Below are 21,862 nucleotides of genomic sequence, written 5' to 3'. Positions count from 1 at the left end.
CACACTAACTGACATACGTATCAGGCATTCATGGCAGGAGTGCAGAAAATACTGTATGCACAAGAGAGGTTGGGTCCATGTAGTCTGGAGGTAACTGTAGCAATTCTGCTGTTATTAAACAGTGGCACTTCAATCAGAAGTGGACCAATTTTATCTGTATTTTTTCCCTGGAGAGACACACTCCAGCCTTCCCGTGTTTCCTGGCAGGAGCTGATTTATTTCTTTACCTGCTGCAATGTTCTGCAGCTTCAGCAGGGCTGAGCAGACCTCCAGGGAGCACGACTTGGCAGTGCTTAAAGGGAAATACAAGGGGGGTTGCAAACTGCAAGGAGCTGATAGCACTGCATTCCCCTGCTTGAGCAGCAGCCACGCTACTGAGATACCTGGTTTGATCCATCACCCAAACAGAGCACCAGTGACTCACTCAGAGGAGGTGACTTTTCTTCCCCTGCACTGCTGATGGGATGCAGCCTCTTGCAGAATAGCTGGAGCCAAAGCAGACGAGCAATGAGTGTTGGCCTACGTGTGAGCCAGTGACTTACAGATGATGGACAAAGGCGCTGCAGTTAGGTTGGATCTTTAGCTTTTACTGCTTTCAAATGAGACAGCTCAGCTTCACTTCTCATACAGGATTTTTTTTTTTCCACCCACCAGCCCCATCCTGCTCAGAGCAAGTATTGATGCTTTTTGTGGTATCCACATGCTTTTAGAACCCCCTCTGCAGCCAGCACATCCCACTGCTCACAGCAATCACAGCGGGAAGCTCTGCATCCCACACGCAGAGCACTGCAAAGGAACAGATGCAGCACAGCGCTGGTGAGAGTGCAGCCACCCAACCCACTGCCCGCTTCTCTGGGGGAAAGCAAATGCAATTCCTCCCACAAGTCAGCATGATTGGATCCTAGTGCCATTTTCATAAAGCTCAGGGCACAAAGCACAGACACACCCCCATGGCTGGCTGCCTAATGGAGGGGACTGGAATCTGAATGCGAAGCATCGCCACCAGCTGAAGGATGAGCCAGAGGAACCTGGCAGCTCGGGAAGACAGACTGTAAGAACTACCTCTTCTGCAGCGTGTTTGTAAGCAAGCTGTTAAAATAGCATCTATAGAAGTACGTGCAACCACTTCAATTTGTATTTTGTAGCTCACTTTAAGGATGCACACAATGTTGTTATTAACTATTCCTAACACAGCAAGTTCTTAAGTTGGTTTTTAAAGTGAGACTATGGAACCCCTACAAAACACAGAGATGAAGCACCTGTTGTGGTCTCTGACAGCAACACAGGCAGCTTCCTTCGTCCTTCAGCACCCACAGCAGAGAAAGAAGACCAAAACCATTACACTGCTATGTCAGATATTCTCCAAAAAGACATACTAGCATCGACACAGTACTTTGCTTGTTTCTTAATTATGAAGTGCCCTATTTTGAGTTCATTCTGTGTTGCTATCCACAGTAAGACCAGCTTCATTCAAAAGCCACATAGTGACACTGATGGAAACCAATGACTTTTCTCCAAAGTTTTCAAAAGTAAATGGAAGTTCCCTGAAAAAGGGCTTAACGCTGCTCTGCTCCATAGCTCTTTGCTTTATTATAATGCTCTTTAAAAGATGACACTGCAGTTCAAGTCTGGTATCACTCTACAGAACAATGAATAGTGTTCACTGAAATCGCCATTCCTGTGAACTTCACATGAAACACATCAGGAAAATTAAAGATACAGCATTCCAGACTGACCAGGTTTCTGCTGGCCTCAATAATGAAAAATGGCTCTACAATGAGAGATCACCGTGAACCGTTACAATCAAACTCTAACGATGTGCATCACTGTGTTCCTTGATTTCTGTTTAAGTCACTGATTGCTCAATCCATCATTAATGGAATTTAGAATTGCCAAAGTAGAGGGAGAACTGAAATACCTTGGTTGGCTGTCAGCTATTTTCAAAGAAGACCACTGTATCTTTAAATGTATCCTGGATTAAACAAGAAACGTTTTACCTACACTTGTTAAGTTATTGCACAGATCATCACACTCATAAATACATGATGAACCCATGGAATGTTACATGTCTGCCTGGGAAAACAAAAGAAGCATTACCCTTCAGGTCTCAGCACCAGGAATAGCTGGCCAAGCACTTCTCGAAAACACAGTGATTGTTAGGAGGCACCAAAACACAAGTGAAATGTTTTAAAGCAATCCCCAACTCCTGGGATTAGCCTTGCTTTCTGCTGGGAACGCTCTCTTTGGCAAGCAGCACTCAGCTTGAACACCTTAATGTTTCTCTGATTTCAGGCTACCTGGAGGAATCCAACCTCTCTGTGTCTTCCAAAGTTAAAGCTGTGCAAAGGAAACTGCTATCCACCACTGCAATGTCTGGTTGGTCCAGCTGCAATTTCAGCCACTGCACTCTCCCCTGGCAGTTTGCTTGTATGACTCAGAACTGTTAATAACTGGTGTGGGATTGAAAGGAAAGTGATGTTCACCTATCAAAAAGGCTCATGATCAGGAGTGGGGGAAAAAAAAAAAAAAAAAGAGGAATTGAGGAAAGGAGGGAAATGTTAATAAACATTCCCTCTACACACAATAACTTCAAACAGCACAAGCTTCTGAATCATACACTCTTAAACAAAGAGTCCAATAAAACTGGAGCTGTGCAACAGAAAGTGTTCTCGTTTCATCCTCTCTCCTTTGGAAGACATGACAAAATGCACAGATTCAAACAAGTCACTAAAAAATACCAATCTGTCCATCAAACCAAGGCCAATTAGCACGTGAGATCTGTGGTTGTTGTTCCACTTTCTGCCATGATGTTGGTTTTTAGTTTCTTCCAGTAACACCTTTCTGGGTGCTGTATCAAGAGAGATACTGCTCTGTCGTTGTCTCCTGAACTGGAAGAAAAATTAATGCCCAAAAGCCTTAGCAGGGCTCTGGCCATTTACATCAGTGTAGAAAATAAAATCTCAAAAATGCAGAAGTAAAACCAGAAAAGCAAACAAAAGGCTCATACCAATCATAGCTACAAGAGAGATATAAATAAACCAGTTTTCTCCTAGGCAAAGCACACAGCTGAGAATGTATGCAAACGTCACACCACCGCCGACTGGAAACACTAAAATAAAGCTTATCCCACTATCAGCTATTTCAGGAGCTTTATGAAAAGAAACCACACCAAGTTTGTCCAGAGGAGGCTGATTCAGCTTCTCATCACTCCAGACAGACACCAGCAGTCGGGCAATGCAACGCAGCAGATGCACTTTGCTAACACTGCTGCAAGATGTCACAAGGACTGACCGTCAGTTGGGGACACAGCAGTGCTCCTTCACATACACTGCAGTGTGTGGCCCTCAAGGATGTGCATCACGGCCACGTACTGCACCACAGACAGGTGACAAAATAAAGAGACAGAGTTCTGTTTGACATGCAACTAAGTGATAACAAAGGTGGACCTGGAAGAGGAGAAGTAGAACAAAATTCCATCTGTCAGTAGCAACAACAGCAGCGCTGCAAACCGAGATCTCTCCTGTTCTGACCACCCCCAAGGGGAAGCAGGCATGGCTCAGCCCAGATCTGGGTGCTGAGCAGCACCACGCGCTGCGTGAGCTTCAGAGCATTGCCTCAGCAGAAGCAAAGGGAAAAAAGAAAAAAAAAGAAATGCAGGACAGGGCTAGAGAAGGCTAGGAAAACATTTTGTTCGTTATCTGAAAAGTCATGCTGATAACAATACAGAATCAGGACACAAATACCTGTATGGTATTTGCAAAGATTGTAAGCCTTTAATATCTGCTACATTTGGGAGTGATTCGTGGCCCCTTCCTCTTTCTCCTTTGTTTTTTAGCTGCTGGATATAATTTTTTGATTTATCAATATGACTACAGTCTGGAAAAACTCTGTGATGAGCTTTTTTCCTCCTTGATGAGAGGAAAAGGAAAAAAAAAGAACAACATTTGAGGTAACTTCAGTAACTTCAATCGATCAAGATCCAGTTGTTGACCCATTGTTGCTCAAACACTTCACTACTTTTAAAAATAAAAGGCTTTTTAGGTAGGGATTAAGATCTGCAGGGCCTGCAGTAAAGAACTCCATGCTGCTGCCAAAGCAAACTATGTAAGAATGTCAAGAATTAAAGTTTGATGATTTTCAGGCAGTGTACATTTATGATCCACCACCTAAAATGCAAACACCTTGACTGTTAAAAGATCACAGGCCTTTTGTACACATTATGGTTCACGTAATGAGAAGCACCTTTGGGGGTCAAGGCTGAGACAGAACTGGATCTTCCATCCCATTCCTTAATGCTGACAAGGAGTTCCTGAAGCTTCCAAAATTGTATTCCTCTAACAGGATCCAGGAAGAAAATGTGGAGAAGTACATGACAGAGAGAGATACAGTTTGACATATTAAAGATTAATTGGAAAACATCTGCTTAATCTAAGTTTTACTATTAAACATAGACATCTACTCATCCTGGAAGGTGCTCACTGCCAGACTCTCTCCTCAATGTACTCATATTTTCCATGCATTTTTTCTTACTGGAATCTTTTCTTTCCTTCTTCCTAACTCATTTCACTGCTGAGTTGCCAAACAGATGTCCAGAAGGCCATAAACAGCAGGAAGATCTCATTTTTGTCAGCACAGATAACATAGACAGATATAAGGAAAAAAGACAAAAGAAAAAACAAAACAGACCCTACAAAATACTCAGAGTGGGAGAAGGGTAAAGGCAAGGAAGGAGGATACACAGCACTGCATCACATCCATGTAGGAGAGGTGCTCCTCTTGCTTGATGGGTTAAGAATTTACAGTGCACAAGGAGCCATTCTGAACATCCCTTGATAGCTCAGGCTGCCCAAATGATGAGTGGGAAGAAATAATCATCTAGCTCTAGAATCCTGATTAATCCTAAGGGGAGAAAATAACTTGGAAAATCTAAAAATCTCCCAAAGATTAAAAACAAAGCTCCAATAAAAAGTATCTTACAGACCAGTTTGAATTGCCAGACCTCGTTCCGTCACAGCAATCCATAAGGCATTTCAGCTGGATCTACTCAACTGCAGCTTGCTCGTTGAAAGGCTGCCTTTTCAAGATACAGCCCGTTCTTTATTTGTGTTAAACATCTCTGGTCATCTCAAATTATTTGAAGACTGGATGAATACCTATGAGCTTATACATGCAAGTCTATGGCATTAAAACGTGCTTGTGTCTTTCAGATCGCTCTTAAAGTCAGTGTACCCAGCCTCAATAGTGCAAGGAGAACATATATTTCTCACTATCCATAAAAATGAGAGAACCATCTTCACATAATAAAAGATTCAGACACTACTTGTTTTTTCTTCCTAAGTTGGGGCAGAAGGAAAACAAATGGAAAAAGCACAAAAAGTAACACATCAGTAAGGTCAACCAAGATACTCCAGATGTGTGTAAAACTTTCTCCTCTCAACCAGCCAGCGTGGTCTCCCTTTCCTAGCTGCACAAAACAGGGTAAACAGTTCTACCAGTCATCCCACTTATCATCAGCTGAAGATGCCTTTTTTGTTGCCTTAGGAGGTTTTTTGGCCTTGCTCTCCCCTCCTGTGTTTTCCCAGTTGGTTTCCCAGTTTTCCCAACTGTCGCTGTTACTGTTCTTGTTGTTGGAGGCTGTTCCTGAGCCCCACACATCCCAGCTATCGGAGCTCTTCTTCTCTGTGGAATTGTCCACATAGGTCCAGCTCTCACTGCTTGGAGATTTATGAGCTTTCGGTGGGTCTGAGTTGCCAAAGGTCTCCCAGAAGCTTTGATCTACAGCACTGTTCTGGTAGCCCTCCCCTCCACTGTTCTGGTAGCTGTCTCCCTCGGCTGGTCTGTTACTGGCAAGGTGGGGAGAAAGAGGAAGGGAGAAATAAATTAGTTATCAAACACAACGATAAACAGAAATGACCACAATGATAATGTTACCACCCTCTGCTGAAACAGAAACAGAAGGCAAAAGAATTAGATGCATTTCTCAGAACAGCACTGCTTATTCTTCTAATTCAAATACATTGCTAACTGTCTACAATACAAAGACATTGATGCATTTGGCATACAGTTCAAAATCAAGGTGCAGAGCACTACTTTGCTCTCAGACTGAGAACAACTTTATGGGCACCTGAACTACATCAGAGAAGGACTACTTGCAATTTTTTCCCCAAAGACAGAATAATTTCTTCACTTAAAAAAATATATATATATCTAGATATCTAGATATCTAGATATATAGATATATAGATATATATATATATCTGGTACTACTGCATTGCAGAGAACACGCAGGAGACAAAACAATGTGTTTTAAAGAGACAGAAAATAATAACAAAAGAAATACCTTTCAGAATGATCATCTGGTTTCCCAGAAAAGAAAGTGGTGACATCTCGCCATCCCTTACTGCCAACTCCCTGAACCTAGGCAGAAAGAACACACTTCTCATCTGGACTGAGCCAACAGCAGAAGCCACAACACATTCTCCCACTTGTTCACATACAGATAATATTATGAAAAATTTCACTACACTGATTAATATGAACACTTTTGATGGGCAATTTCTAGTTGATCTAAAGGAAACATGTTTGACAACAAATGCTGCTGGATGATTTGAGAAGTACATAAAGTTCAGCATTTTCATCCACTTCTGTAAGTAAGGGCTTTTGAACCATCTGCTAGAATTTCTTGACAAAAATGTTGGGATTACCTCTTATATGAAATTAAACTTAATGACAGCACTACTCTTTGGATGTTTCATGTGACTAGTATTGATGTCTCTAATACTTTATACACTTCTCACTCATTCTCACTAGTATTATTCATGTGAACAGGACAAATGTTGAGTTCTAGAGCAAGTACGACTAAATTACCCCTTTCAGGGTTATTATTTTGGACTGGTATTGGGTTAGAAACACAAATTCTGAAGCGATGCCTACAGAAGTCACTATTTCTAAGTCACAGACATGGAGGAGGAACCCCAGAATTCAGACTTCAAGTCGCCAGGCTTTAAGCAGAACAGGAACACAAAACTTGTATTATTCAAATATTCTCAGCGCTCTGGGCACTGAGCTGTTATCCAGTGCTTAAAAGACAAACAAACCCTCCTAAGTAACACTGATTCTGCAAGACTTCTGCACCTAGCAGGCACAGAGAGCACTTACCACAAAACCAAGCAGTGATTGCAAAAGAAGACAAAGAAAAAGGTACGCAATGTTAGTAAGTTCAACCACACAAACATAACGCAAGCTGTCTCCATATTCTCCAGCAGAGGTTTTCTTTGTGTGTTTAGGACACTGGTGGTCTTACAGCCCTACAACGTGCCCTCAGTGAAGCCATTAGAAGGACTGCCTCAAAGCTGTAGAGCTCTTTTAGTACCCCAACAAGTACTGACCATTGTAAACTGCATTTCTATTCACCACAAGTAGAGACTAAAGATGTTTTGTGGTCACTCAAAGTGCTGTATAAGAATATGGAGACTGGCTTACTGCTTGGCCTCCCTCCAAGAGAAGCAGGCCTCTCCATACCTTGCTGGCCAACTGCGATACCCCCACGGTGACCTCCTCAAAAATTTTCCCCTCTTTCACCTAATGAATCAAAGTTTTGATCATTAGTCATCAAACAGAGTAATGCTGAAGCCTTAAAACAAGCTTTCTCATGGTATCAACTAGTAAAAAGAAAGTAACGAAAACAAAAACCTGACGTGAATCACAGTAATCCTAAGGCAAGGCCAACAAGTTTAAGATAAGAATACTAATCCATTAAGATAATAATAAGTCCACTGATCTCCAGTGGAACAAACCTCAGCCCTTTGAAATACGTTGAAATGGCATACAGAGAACCTGAGGAAAGCAGCATTACACCAACACTGAGCACTAAAAACAAAGACACCCCCCCAAAATTTCGCCCTAAAAATAACATTCCTCAGCTCTGTGAAAGAAACCGCGGATGATCCGGGGGAGGACAAACCCAATCAGCATTTCAAATCACAGAAGAATCCGAGTAAAGAATGTTGAATTAATAAAATCAATGCAAAAGAATTCCTGTTGTTGCTAAAATGTACTTTTCAAATTGGAGATTAACCCACATCCCAAAGCAGTGGCATCGCTTCTCTTCGGAAAGCAACACCGGGCTGCTTTATCAAAATCCCTACACCTGGGGGAAAGGCATGGAGGTAAACAGATCACCACACTGCCACAAAAGACTTCAGAATTTTGGAGCTGATCTGAAATTTCAGAAGCACAGAACAAACACAAGCACTATTTTTTATTTTTTTTTTTTTTTAAACCAGAGGAAACAGGAAGGCAACATTTGATGTGAGGCGAACCAGGGGTGCCCTGCCTGCAGCAGGGAGTGCAACTTGATGATCCTTGAAGTCCCTTCCACCCCAGGCCACTCTATGACCCTAAAACTGGCACTGTCAGCTCTCACTAAGCATTCAGGTGGATTGCCTGCCTTGCTTTCTGGTATGGCCACTTCCTACATTCACCCAGGTGGCTTTGTGTGCTTTCAAAGTGCCGTTAGCTATATGTTCCTGGTCAGTAATAACTGTAAGAAGAAAAACCTTCTTCACACTATGTTTCCAAAAAACAGCACAAATAGAACAGCTCAGTGTTATTTTAGACTCTATTTTGCTGATGAATGCATGCAAAATTTGGTACTAGCCACCAGAAGTTTCTGCACAAATACCAAGTAAAGGTTGCAAGATTTATTTTTTTTTTAACTTCTATTTGATAACCTGTCCCCATTCACGTGTAACACACACACACACACACACTTTGCTCCAAACTTTACTGTCTCCAATGAGGCAGCAGATGAACAACAGTCACTTAAAGATGTTTGGTTGAATGTAAAAATTCTGACATGCAGAGGAGGGAAAAAGACTATCAACACCCACAGTTATTAGTATTTACAAAAATGATTTCTCTATCCATTTAGGGTGTATTTTTTTCTTAGCCCATCTTCCATTACTGAAAACATGAAATCTACACAATCTATATCTACAATATCTAACAATAAAGACTTCGACAGACTCTTGTGGACACAGAAAAGCATAGCAGGGAGAAATGCACTCATTAACCCTCCTTTGGTGACTTATTAGCTCTGAGTTATTTGATGCTTCCCCTTTACTACTCAGCTTGAACAAGAAAAGAAACCAACCCAACAGAAGGACACACTGACAGCTTGTGAAGTTGTGACAGAAGGATGCAATTGCTCTCTGAGTCATTGTGATCATATTCTGTAAGGAATTTACTAGTTCCAAAGTTACCTTTTCCTGTGCAGGTTTGAGAACATTTTCATTTAATGTCTGACCTAACTCTGATGCCTATTTAAAAGCAAAACAAAAACAAAGTCAGTTATATTTTCCTTTAAGCAAAAACAACAACAACAACAACACAGCCAACATTTTCGGCAGACTGGTTTCTCAGCAGTATCTCCAAAAATACATGAAGCCTTAAGCTTTGATTCGTACAAGCAGAATGAGCTGAAAGCACACACAGTACAGTGCTGAGGAAAACCAAGACCACAGGCGTGTGGCAGAGGGTTGCTGGGGCTGTTCAGAGCCAAAGCAAAACCTGACCTCACAGCAGGAGCAGAAGCAATGGATCAACCAGCCTAAGGACAGGCCCTCTGCTGAGCCCACAGCTGAGAATTTGGAAAAAAACAACTTCATTCACTCTATTTTTTTTTTTTCCTGTTCTCCCCCAGTGACATCACATGTAGAACTGCATCTGTTCTGATCATTTTTCACCAATTCTTCTGCCTCGCAGTGCTGCTGGTGCCGTCTGTTGATAACAAGCCAATGGTTTCTAAGCCATACACAGGAGGCAACGTTGTGACCGAAAACTTCTATGATCTCTTTTCAGGCTGCAGGTAGGCAGGGAGAGGAAACAACACACTTCAGAACTTCTCTTACAGCCCAGAACAAGATCCATCCTTGTATTGGGCACCTTACAAAACTGTGAGCCTGCAGCGTAAGTCACAAAAGGACCATTCTGACCAAGACATCAAGGTTTGCAAATGCTTCTCATTGTCTGCACTGGAAATGAAGCTAAGGAAGTGCTCAAATAAAATAACATAGGGGATCGAATAAGGTTCTTCAAATATGACAGATCCCTCTGAGCACTGAGCCTGTCATACAAGTGGATGTTAGCTAACAGAAGGTGTAACAGACCAACAGTTCGGCCATGCTAAGTGAAGTTATTGTTTGCATCAGCATGAATTCTGATGTAAACTCACATCCTCAATCACACAATCTCATAAGTACAGAAAAATGAGATTAGGGTATGTTTCCTTTGAAATCATTATCTTTGCTACTATTGATTTTGGATAGCACCATTACTAACACTACATCACAGTGTGTTTATTAAAGAGCCTGCCTTCAAACAGCATCCCAGGGTAGTTCCTTGAATACTGCATTCCTGGATCAGACATGCAAAAAGGAAATCCTGAAATTGGTGTTAATGGGGAGCATGGAAAGAAGCACAGAATGTTTTCTGAGCATACAGAGCCCGGGTATCTCTATCCATTTTAACCTATTTTAGGTAGGTTTGAAGGAACGTTACCATACGAAACACACAACATTATTCTGAACAGATTCGAATTAAGGCACACAAAAAAAAAAAAAGAAAAAAAAAAGGAGACAGCTGAAGAGCAAATGCACATATTCAGCACGAACAGTGACAAGGAGTCCATGCACAAGAACGTATGTGAGGGTGTTACCGGCTCTGGCTGCTGCTTGTAGCCCCAAAACTTTACCCAGACAGCAAAAGAGAAAGAGCAAGGAAGGCAGAAGAAGCAGCTTTTAGCAAAAATTTGGAAGCACTCTTTCAGGCAAGTTACGTAGCACCAACCTCCACCAACCTCACACCTACTGACAAGGCTGACAGTGCATACGTTCGGTCAAAGGACATCAAATGCACTTTTAATAAATCCATCAGTAAGATGTTATGCCTGTTCTACAGAGGAATAGAACACGTTTCAGGAAGCAAACGTAAGCTTCAATGACACAGCTTAGGCTGTAGGGAGCCACACTGCTGAGGTCCTTGTCAGTAGACGTGATGAGTTTGTACACTCTGCATTTTATTTACACGTGTTATAAAGGAAGAACAGTTTTCTGAAAGGGAAACTGCTGGCTGAAGTGAAAAAGGAAGACCTGCCAGACACACTGCATTTTTTTTTTTTTAGGTAAGCCAAACAGTAAATATTTTAAAGCTTCTAGGTATGAAGTTTGGCTGCTCTCACAAGATATTTTTGTTCATTGTGAAAAATCACACACAAACTTCTCTTGCTGTGTGGAGCACTGCCATCCTACTGCACACATCTCCTGCTCAAACACCTGCAGTTTCACATGTGTATGGCACAAGAGCAGCCCAGCCACGTGCCAGGCTAGTGCTGTGCATACAGGCAGTCACAGCTCCAAGTCAAATACCTTATACAAGGCATTAACACATGCAACTCACTCAGAATACTGGCACTTTTAAGAACCCCCTCCCTTTACAGGTTTTTATGTTCAAATTTAATTCTATTCTATGCAAATAGATCTTGCTTACATCACAGCTCTGCATAACTCAGGTCCAGCTTTCTCTGTTCTAACCTTAGTTTGGAAGAGGAAATATTTCTGGAATTTCCATTGTTTTAAGCTCACCCAATCAAATGAACTTAACAACAATATTAAGCAGTTCACATTTGCAATATCTGAAAGGATTTATGAATGGATTGCTTCACATTAGATCACCTACAAAAGAAAACTACTTTAAGACAGACACTTAAGCTTCACACAAATAAAATAGGAGTGTTTTCTGTCCAGAGTCAAACTGAAGGATTTCATTCTGCTGCCTTTTGAATGCACCTGACAGTTACATATACAGCAGATTATCATGGTCTGTTTTCTATTTAATTTGATCACAGTAACTGAGTGCAATTCCCATGGAAATAAGAGCTAGAACCTAAGAATTACTGTGCACCATGAAGATAAACACACAAGCCTGAATCAATTAGTAGGACAAATACATGACAATAACTGGCTTTTAAATGTCAATAAGATCAAGCTTAATCTATGATCACCTTTTGACTTGCTTGAGATCCAAACCTGGTAGCCTGTGAAAAGAAGTGAGTTCAAATTTAAAAAATCAAAGGTATTGTTTCTAGCAAACATACACATCTGAAATGCTGAGAGATCCCTTCCAAAACAAATAGAAAACTTAGAATTGAATTGACAAGAAATGACCACTCAGAAACATGAGAAATACAGCAGATAGGAACATTCACTGCCAGTATTTCATACACCGTAGGCAAAGAGATGCAACAAATGGGATTTAGTCTGTCTTGGTAATGCTTTTAAAGACAGATCCCTATTAGAAGCCAGGTCATGATGACAGAACCACTTCTAGTTCACAAGAATTACACTGAAATACACTGTGTTTACTTACACCCTCCTTAGCAGCCGAGGCAATCTTGCTTGCTCCAGTTGTAAAACTGCTCCATCCCTTTAAAAGAAAGCAAGAATGCACCAAGTTATGTGAATGCCAGTAACAGATGATAACCAAGTGTTCACTATTACATGCCAAATTAAGTTAAAATGTGCTCCCATACAGCCTGTCCCATGGACATAAGAATCACCCACCAATGAGAGCAAAAATGGCAGCCTCTCATTCAACTGTAAAATAGCAATGAATCTCCATTACTTGTGACAAAATGCTGCAATGTGCAGAAATGTGAGTTTCAGCTGTTATTCTGTTAGAAATGGCTGTGTGAAAACAATTACTCTAAGAAACCAGCTAAAGAAAGTGAAGAAGGAGAATGATTCTAATCTTTTTTTTTTTTAAATAAAACCCACCAAGTACAGATGTTTTGTTTAAAGAGTGGATATTGAGGTAACACATTATATTTTAGGTTTCCTCACTGGGATGAATACACATAAGTGCTTTAAAATTACACTGTAATACGCATTCATGGGCAGAAGAGGGCATTTTAGTTGTATGTTTCAATGACGTCAGTATTCCAATAACAGCTGACAGTCACTTGGACAACACAGTGCCACCTCTTTTTTGCTGTCTAAGCACATCTGCAATGTATTATAGACGTGGTTCCTAACTTTATCTCTCTAGCCTACAGTCTACAACTTAACTAGAAATACAGCTTCCGAGCACATTAACACAAGAGACTTTCCATGTCCAAATCATGTGATGATGCTCTACAGAAGACCACTGACCACTAACCCCGGTCAAAAACCTTACGACCCGTCTAAGTGACTCCAAATGCCAAATTTTGCCCTGCCCAGCTACTTTGCAGCATATGACAGCTCCTAACTTTACTCCACATTTCCTTCCAACGATCCAATTTTCATCATCTCTGCTTTACTCATGACAATGTACAGCCATATGCTGTCATGTTTTCTTATCTCCTCATTTCCTTATCTCTAAGAACTGATCTCAAATATGATGCTTAACTTTCCAAGTCCTCCAGTATTTTTCTTGCACTGGGAACTGAACTACTGCTCTACATCTCCTTGTATCTAGGAGCCTTTAGTTTCCCCTATCTATCTGCACTGCAATAGCAGAGTTTGAAACAGAAGAAAATACTACTGCAGATCAAAGAAGTCTTTAAGTATTTTCTTACAGAGTACAGAGAAGACATGGCATTATTCAGGAAGTCATCCTCTTTTTTTGGAGGGGTTACTGTATTTCCAAACCCTACGTAGCGATTCTCTTGGCCACTGCATTAAGAAAAGGAGTAAACAGGATCTGTATTAGCAGACTGAAATAAAGCAAGTCACTAATTAAAAATATAAAGCATAAAAGAATAATCACTTTGCAGACTTTAAAACACACTTGCAAGAAAAAGCCTGGTAGTGCTGACAGCTGCTGAATTAGCAGAGTGCCTTGCACCCAAAATACAAACCCACCCTCTTAACAGAAACCTAACATCAAAAAGGATCCACTGGTGAATTCTTGCTAATTAAGGCATCTCTTATGCAAGATAATGCCTACTTAATGGTTCTCCAACAGATCACTCATACCAGAAACTTAAGCAAACCTTTATGAAGCAATATAAGAAAACAGGAGGGAGAAAGAAGAATAGTGTTGCCTTTATAAATACCTCCACTTACACTAAAACACATTAGGGTACTACATACACTAAGAATTACCTAGTTTGGAGCCTACCACTGTAACAATTGGATGTAACTGTTCATTAGTATGGCCTAATGAATCAGCATCACAATTGCACAGCTGTAGTGTAACATCCTGACTGCCAGGCACAAATAAAGTTAATAAATATTGCATTACCCTTGGTAGGAGTTGACATCATCATTTAACCAGTCTTCAAAAGCCTTGTCAGAAGAGGCAGCTGCATTCTGAGGAGGTCCAGCAGAACTACTTCAACAAAAGATTTAAGCAGTGAAACCGTGTATAGCAAAAACCACTAATTCAGCAATGTATCTTGTATATCATCACCAATCAGGAGTGAAATTGATTATTTCTTTGGCCTAGCACGTAGGGAACTTTAATGTAACCACTAAAAGCCAATTTACAATTACTTTTTCAGTTAACTTGACTCCTTATTGCAAGAAATAACAAACATATAGGCAAAGGCTGAAAAAAAGAACTGCTGTCCAGTTTTGACACTCTCATTAGCAATTAGTGCCATAAGGAAAAGCCTGTTCCTTCTTCTCTGCCACTCCACTGTGAACTGGAGCTGAACTGTAGTTAAGGTAAAGCAGTGACACACTATGCACGACTGACACAATGAATCTCAGGTGCACTGCAGGTCAAGACAGAAACAGGGCATCTCGTCCTCCCCTCCTTCTCAGCTGCCTTGGGGGCATTCTTCATGATAGGGGTGGAGGTGGGGGTGGGAGTTACAAGAACAGAAATTCTGCCTCCTCATATTCATAAACTTCAGCAAAATAAACGTTTGTTCAGACAACACCATCAACAGAATAAAAGCAGCAGACACTCAAAGATCAGCAACAGCAGATTCAGAAGCTATACTGACAATAAATAACAGTGCATACCGATGGGTGGAAGAGAGAGATGTTTTAGGTTGAGGTGGTGTCCAGTTCCTGGCAGGAGAAGTTTCAAGGGACCACTCCTTGCCCTCAGCTACTGTAGCAACCTAAAACAGGTAGGAAAACAAGCAGAATTCCAGTTACAACTTTTCACATTAGATAGGCACTGGTTCTATAAAGCAAGGCCAAGTTGGCTTTCCACCTGGACACACACAACAGAACTTACCTGATCTCTAAAAAGTGCTGCAGCTTTGCTGTTGTACTTCTCTTGCATTGACCAGCAGGGATCATAGTCATCCTGAGACTCCAAGAACTCTCGAAATTTGCTGTTACCTCCAGCCTTCATTTTCTCCAGCTCAATATCTTTCCATTTGTCCATAGTTACAGAACGTACAAAACTGAAAATCAGATTACAAAAAAAAAAAAAAAAAAGAAAATCATGGCTTGCTTTAACTTCCTGATACATCAGCAGGGATAAAAAAAAAAAAAAAGGATGGGGGTACAGAAATGTTAATAAATACTCAAAGTATGGAAAGAAAGAGTGTCTTAAGAAGGTGATCCTCATTGAAATAAACAAAAATAAAACACTGGCATTTAAAAGACACTGTCAAGAGAAGGAAAGTGACAGAAAAAGCAGCTTTCTCCAACGAGCCAGGAAACTTAATATGCTGTATAGAAGAAAATTTCACTTGGAAGTCTTCCTTTCTCATCTACTTTCAATGTTACATGCGAGTGCCCTGCAAAGCACCTCCTACCCCTGCTTCATGCATCTGCTCGTAACGACCACCAGGTATGACAACTCAACTGCCTAACACAGCCTGTGCTAACACCTACCATGACCTCATCCCAGAGCATTCATGACTGCAATAAACATGTCAGCTCTGCCTTGGGCCATAAATCCTTGCTACTCTTCATTAAACTATATTAAAAAAAAAAAAAACCAGAGTTAAATACAAGGTCACAACCTCCAGCTAGAGACACTGCTTTCTGGACCTGAGCACAACATATCTGCACCAATGCAGCACAGATTCCAGTTAATTCCAAAGAAAGCAAAAAGAATAAAGCTCACTTTGGAGAGGAGTATAAAGCAGAAGTGCCCAAGAAATGCTGAAACTGAGATACTCTACACCCCTCCACAATCATCCTTTCTGTTCACAGCCATAACACCTCCCAAGGAAACCCAACTGAGTGCAGTGTTTGCATGCAGGGCTGACCTGAGGTGGACTCCCAGGCCTCGGTGTTTTCCTGAGCACTCCAGACAGATCCAGATTCCATAAGTCACACTCACCCACTGGGGGTTAAACGCACCGCATTCAAAGCAGACCTGCAAGAGAGAAAACAATCATCTCTAACTCATAACCAGCTCTCACCCACGTGGAAGTCCCCAAAGCACAACTCAAATAGTTGGGTCATGAAGCTGTCTTGTGCAGGAATTAAGCTCAGCAGGGAAAGTTCTTTGTGCTGGAATCACCACCCCAAGAGCATCAGCTTTCCTTAAATGTTTATTTATGCTGAATGGAAAGCTTTCACCTACCTGAGTTGTATTATAAAATGACCACGGACCAAACACCAGTAGGGAAAGACATAAACAAAAATGAAGCTGTTCATGGGCTATTGCATTTAAGGCAGCATTCTATCAAGCTTTTTGAAATAGACAGTTTTAATTAAGTTATATCAAAGACATTGCCTGCTTGGACTCTAGGGTTTATAGCACTCAAAACCCCTGAAAGCCTTCTGCCAAAAACACAGACAAGTGTTACAATACATATATGAATAAATGTTACTACAACTAATTTAAATACAAGAGATCTATGTTTCTCTGCTACCACTAGTTAGACATATAAGGGCTGGAAAGAGATTAGCTTGCACAGACAGCAGCTATATGTGAAGCAGACAGAAAGACAATTCAGCTCTGGGAAACGACAGCAGAACAGTTTTCTCACGTTGTTCTCATCTTGTGCTCTGACTTCCTTGAGAACTTTCCTTGTTCTTGGACTTGCCATGATTCTACAAAAGAAGAAAAACAACAACAAGATCTGAGTCATACTAAAGAGCTGGATATTGGTGTGATGTTCAGTACCATAAATGCACAACCTCGATGATAAAAAGCTAACAAACACCACCACAGAAACGGCAGGGAATAAAGAAGACAAAAGAAGAATCCACGACTCTGCCTTTCCATTTACTTCGTACAGCGTGGGGAATTTTAGTCATCCTACCTCATCTGTTGGAAAGCTGTAATTCAGCCACAGCTGAGCAGGCAGGGGAAGAGAAACACAGAACTCCTCCTCCTATGGCCACATCCTGCCAACCTGACACCCACTGGTGCCATCCCCTGCCCTTCCAAAAGCACTTCATGGTTCCATGGGACCTTACACACAGAAATGCACCAACCAAAGCACAGAGTGACACAGCCTCTGATACTGAGGAGCACCAAACGCTGCTAAAAGAGCACTTGATGGGAAGACACAAAAAAGATTCTTGTTTTATCAGAAGTGCTGAGTTTCCTTATCAACTAGGTTCTGAGAAAATAAGGTGATTACTGGACCCTTTTGCACAAAAGAGAGTTTGAATTCCAGTGCAGACCAAATCACCTCACTCTATTTTTCATGGAGCATGAAATGCAGCTGCAGGGAGCAATGGCAAGCTACAGATACAATTCACATGAAGAAAGAGAAGTGACTCACTCACAGTATATAGCCTGGAAAAACCAAAGGACACAAAATGCTCATGACTGGAAAACTAAATACCAAAAGCATAAAATCCCACCAGAAAGAAAACTAATGTTAAATTTGTATGAACAAGGCAATGTCGATTTATTGCTTCCCTGTGAATTCCAGCCACAGCAGTGCAATAGAACAGTGCAAATGCAATTACACACATCACCAGCTAAGACAACAGGGCTCAGAAAGAAATAAACTCAAAATTCTATCTATGTTACAAAAGCAGAGGTTATCCGTAGCAGAACTCAAAGCCTTTATCCAAAGCATCGATTCCTATGTTAACAATCTGACAAGCACTTAATTCTGTGTAATTTAAGGGACAGTATATGAACCAGGCACCCTTTCTAGACCAAGGCAACGCCTGCACCACTCAAGTGATCACAGACTGCACGAGTTTCAAACCTTTGCCTCCCAGCTGACAGATGATAACAAGGGGGAATGGTTTTAAGCTGAGACAGGGGAGGTTTAGGCTGGATATTAGGAGGAAGTTTTTCACACAGAGGGTGGTGAGGCACTGGAACAGGCTGCCCAAGGAGGTTGTGGATGCCCCATCCCTGGAGGCATTCAAGGCCAGGCTGGATGTGGCTCTGGGCAGCCTGGTCTTGTAGTTGGTGACCCTGCACATAGCAGGGGGTTGAAATGAGCTGATTAGTGTTGTCCTTTTCAACCCAGGCCGTTCTATGATTCTGTCATTGCTGTTTTTTTGTATAACACCCTTTATCAAAAGACCTTTGGCCAACGGCAGATTGAACATATGTCCATGCCAGAGACACCAGCTTCCCCCATGAAAGCCATCCACAAAAGGAGTCCAGTACAGCTTCCCACCTTTCAAAAGTCAAGCTCCAAGCTTTGGAAGAACAGGGAACGCCTTCAGAGCTGCCAAGCCTACTTCCAGTTACATTCCCCACAAATGCTAAGGGATCTCATTATCACAGGTTACTTGAGCCAAAGAAGCTGGCTGGGCACAAAGCCCCTCTGCAGCTTATTTCCAAGGAAGGACTGTGCTACATACCTGAAATGAATATTATTGTCATCTAATGCAGTAAACAAAGCGTACAGCTTAGGAATGTTTCCACTGCTGGGTATAAATACCTTGGACAAAAGGTTGCAAGGTGGAAACATGCAGTTGCATGCAGCTCAGCCTCACACACTTATTTCCCAGCCAAACAGTTTGCTTCCAAAGCAACAATCACACAACGCACAACCTGAATTTCTATGCTAGGAATCTCCAGCATGCTAAAAAGTTGGTGTGAGCTGTAACAGGACTCTATGGCATCGCTGGGGTCGAACGAGAGCTCTCGGATCCCCAACCCAGCACCACACCCAGTAACCGCATCCCTGAGCGCCACCTCTCCACGTCGGACACCTCCACAGCCGGTGACCCCGTACCCAGGGCAGCCGCACCACGCATCACTTGGAGGTGTCCCCTGACGCCCAACCTGGCACAGCCCGACCCCCCGCCCGGCTCCAACCTCCCGGCACAGACACCCCGCAGGCCGTGCCGGCTGACAAACGATGCCAACGGAGCAGCCGCCAAAGTGCTGCTCCAGCTCACGGGCTGCTCACCGAGCACCGCGCGGGGGACGCGGGGCGGGCAGTTCCTCCACCGAGAGCCGCGAGCTGCGCCGTGCGGATCCGAGGCGGGTCCGGGAGAACCGCTTCAGAACATGGCCAGCTTCCAGCCACCTCTGGGAAAGAAAAGCAGAGACGGATTTAACAGAAGGGCTAAACGGCGTCCGGCCGGGCCCGGAAAGGAAGGGACGGAGCCGCACGCACCGGCACAGCACTGACGCGGCGGCCGCCCCGGTTCCGCCCGGCGCCGTACGGCGCAGCCGCCGCTCACGGCACGGACGGCGACGTTGCAGCGCCGCGAGGAATTGTGGGCGCCGGGTTAACCCGTTGTGTGCCGGGCGGGGAGGCGGTGAGACGTGGCGGGTTGAGCGGCGGCTGCGGGGTGCGGTGGTGCGCAGTGAGATAGGAAGCACCGTCCGACGTGGGGTGGGAATCGTGACGTGGGAAAGCGGGGTGGAAAGATGGTGAAAGAAACGTTGGAAGAAATATAGGAAAACTTTTTTTTCTTTTTTTTTTTCCTTTTTTCTTTTTTCTTCCCTTTTCCCCCCCTTTTTTCTTTGTTTTTTCCTCTTCTTTTTTCTTTTTTTTTCTTTCTTTACTTCTTTTTTCCTCTTTTTTCTTCTTTTTTTTCTCCTTTTTTCCTTTTTCTTTTTCCTTTTCTCCTTTTCTCCCTTTCTCTTTTTCTCCCTTTCTCTTTTTCTCCCTTTCTCCTTTTCTCCTTTTTTTCTTTTCTCTTTTTTTTTCTTTTCTCCTTTTTTTCTTTTCTCCTTTTTTTCTTTTCTCCTTTTTTTCTTTTCTCCTTTTTCCTTTTTCCTTTTTTCTTTTTCCTTCTCTCTTCTCTCTTCTTCCTTCTTTCTTTTTTTACTTTTCTTTTTACTTTTTTCTTTTCTTTTTTTTAATATATATTGTGTGAAGGATGAATCTCTTTTGAATTAAAAATGCTCATCAAAACCGCTGCTTTTCAAGACACACTATTTCAAGAATCCTGCTTTGGGTCAAGGAGATATTTTAAAATGTTGCATCATTTTTAATAACGGGAAACACATTTATGTCAACCAACCAGACCCCAGCCCAGCATGCAGGCTCCATTTAGTGCCATCTGAATCCCCGTGCTTGGTGATGGCCTCGTGCTGCACCAGGTTATCGGATTAGATATTAGGAAACATCTCCAAAAGAGCAGTGATGCAGTGGCACAGCTGCCCAGGGGGAGGTGGGGTCACCATCCCTGAAGGTGTTCAGAATCACGGAGATGTGGCACTGAGGGATGTGGGCAGTGGGCACGGTGGGGTTGGACGTGGGGATCTTTCCAACCTCAGTGATTCTGTGGTTCTCTGTTGGCACTGGAGGACAATTTCCGTACCTTGCCACCCGGCAATGCTCTAAAGGTGATGAGAAATCAAATATGAATAAGAGAAGGTGGAAGTGCTTTGTGATGGTTGCAGACAAGTGCCTGGAGAGCGCACTGATAATAATCACTAATTTATATTTAATCAACAACCATAGACAGGCCGGAGCAAAGCTTTAACATTTACATATGAATCCCACGGAGACAATACGCTGCTGGTTTTCAGTACAACTCCTGTCTGGCCTCCCTGCTTAATAAGTAGGCTGTTATCTTACCATCGGTGCACGAGAGATTAACAAGAGCCATTTTCATTAACATTAACGGCAGCTACACACATAACGCCCCTGCATCAACAAGAAGATAACGGGCCGTCAGTGTGTGTGCATTCGAAGGAGAGAGGAGGGGGGTATGAAACATAAAGAAAATTCTACTTAGCTAATTTGCTCTTCCAGTTAAGGACAAAGTGGTCTCTTCTGATAAGCACCGTTATTTTCTGGTAAACACGAACCAGTGGACAATGAGGTTCCCATCATGCACACACTGTATTAAAAGATCTAATGAGAATATTAATCTCGGTTCTTCTGTCGAAGCGATAGAACCGGTGGCTGTGGGCTCACACCGCACATTCGGTACTTGTGCTCGCAGCCTCAGGGGAGCAGTGTTGGGCAACGTTTTCCATCCGTAACGATGCTGCGCTGAGTTCCCGACGGCTGCTGCTTGCTTCGTGTCCCAAACACACAATTTCGTCTTCCTGGGCCCAAAACTGCTGCTACCAACCAAGAGTGAGCAGTGCTGCTGTGTCACACTGCAAGTTGCACTGAGCCAGCAGTCGTCGTTAACCTGTTGGTGTGTGCTGAGATGGAAGGTGCAAAGGCTGCAGGATAGGGCTGGTTTTCAGCAGGAATGAAAGGAAGCCACAGGCATCTGCCTTCCTGAGCAAGCACATAAGTGCACGCCATTCCCTGGCAAATCCAGTTTGCTCTGTTCCCAGAATTTGGGCTGGCTGCATAGCTCTCTTCCCATCTCTGCAATCTGTGGCAAATACCTATTCTACGATACTATAGAATTCCATACTAATAACATTTACAAAGGCATCCTTCGCTGTATTCCCAGCTCATCCCTTTCTCTAGTTATGAATTGGTTCTATCATGACATTCCTCATGCTTTTTGTACAGTGGCCATTGCTGTAATTGCTATGCCCAGAGTCACCCACATAC

The 21,862-nt window shown here is 42.5% G+C and overlaps 1 protein-coding gene across 5 annotated transcripts; it reads right to left on the bottom strand.

Moving 5' to 3' along the window:
* Positions 1–1,568: 1,568 nt before the first annotated feature.
* On the bottom strand, positions 1,569–19,519 carry ARFGAP1 (ARF GTPase activating protein 1). Of its 5 annotated transcripts, none has more exons than XM_085241389.1 (14): positions 19,505–19,519; positions 19,295–19,416; positions 16,949–17,012; positions 16,220–16,329; positions 15,232–15,403; positions 15,012–15,112; positions 14,284–14,373; positions 13,616–13,712; positions 12,427–12,483; positions 12,062–12,094; positions 9,264–9,320; positions 7,522–7,581; positions 6,341–6,417; positions 1,569–5,843 (listed from the first exon to the last, which is right to left on the bottom strand). In XM_085241389.1, exons 3-14 carry the CDS (start codon positions 17,006–17,008, stop codon positions 5,489–5,491), a joined length of 1,269 nt encoding a protein of 422 aa, XP_085097515.1. In that variant the 5' UTR covers positions 17,009–17,012; positions 19,295–19,416; positions 19,505–19,519; the 3' UTR covers positions 1,569–5,488. The 5 variants fall into 5 exon arrangements, with proteins under 5 accessions (XP_085097515.1, XP_085097516.1, XP_085097518.1 ...); XM_085241390.1 differs by having other exon boundaries at positions 14,284–14,370; XM_085241392.1 differs by lacking the exon at positions 7,522–7,581.
* Positions 19,520–21,862: the final 2,343 nt, after the last annotated feature.

Source organism: Meleagris gallopavo, chromosome 22 (genome assembly GCF_905368555.1).
Source record: "Meleagris gallopavo chromosome 22, MGAL_WU_HG_1.1, whole genome shotgun sequence".
NCBI lineage: Eukaryota > Metazoa > Chordata > Aves > Galliformes > Phasianidae > Meleagris > Meleagris gallopavo.
The sequence above is the reverse complement of the archived record's forward strand: the minus strand, read 5'-3'. Positions and strand labels throughout refer to the sequence as shown.

Bases quoted from the DNA above. Each gene is read 5' to 3' on its own strand.
- ARFGAP1 (XM_085241389.1), bottom strand. From the start codon at position 17,008: ATGGCAAGTCCAAGAACAAGGAAAGTTCTCAAGGAAGTCAGAGCACAA. The intron at 12,095-12,426 runs GTAAGTAAACAC...TTCTTTTCACAG, and splicing joins CCTCGGCTGCTAAGGAGGGT to GCTACCAGGTTTGGATCTCA. The intron at 6,418-7,521 runs GTATGGAGAGGC...CTTTCTGCCTAG, and splicing joins TATCGCAGTTGGCCAGCAAG to GTTCAGGGAGTTGGCAGTAA.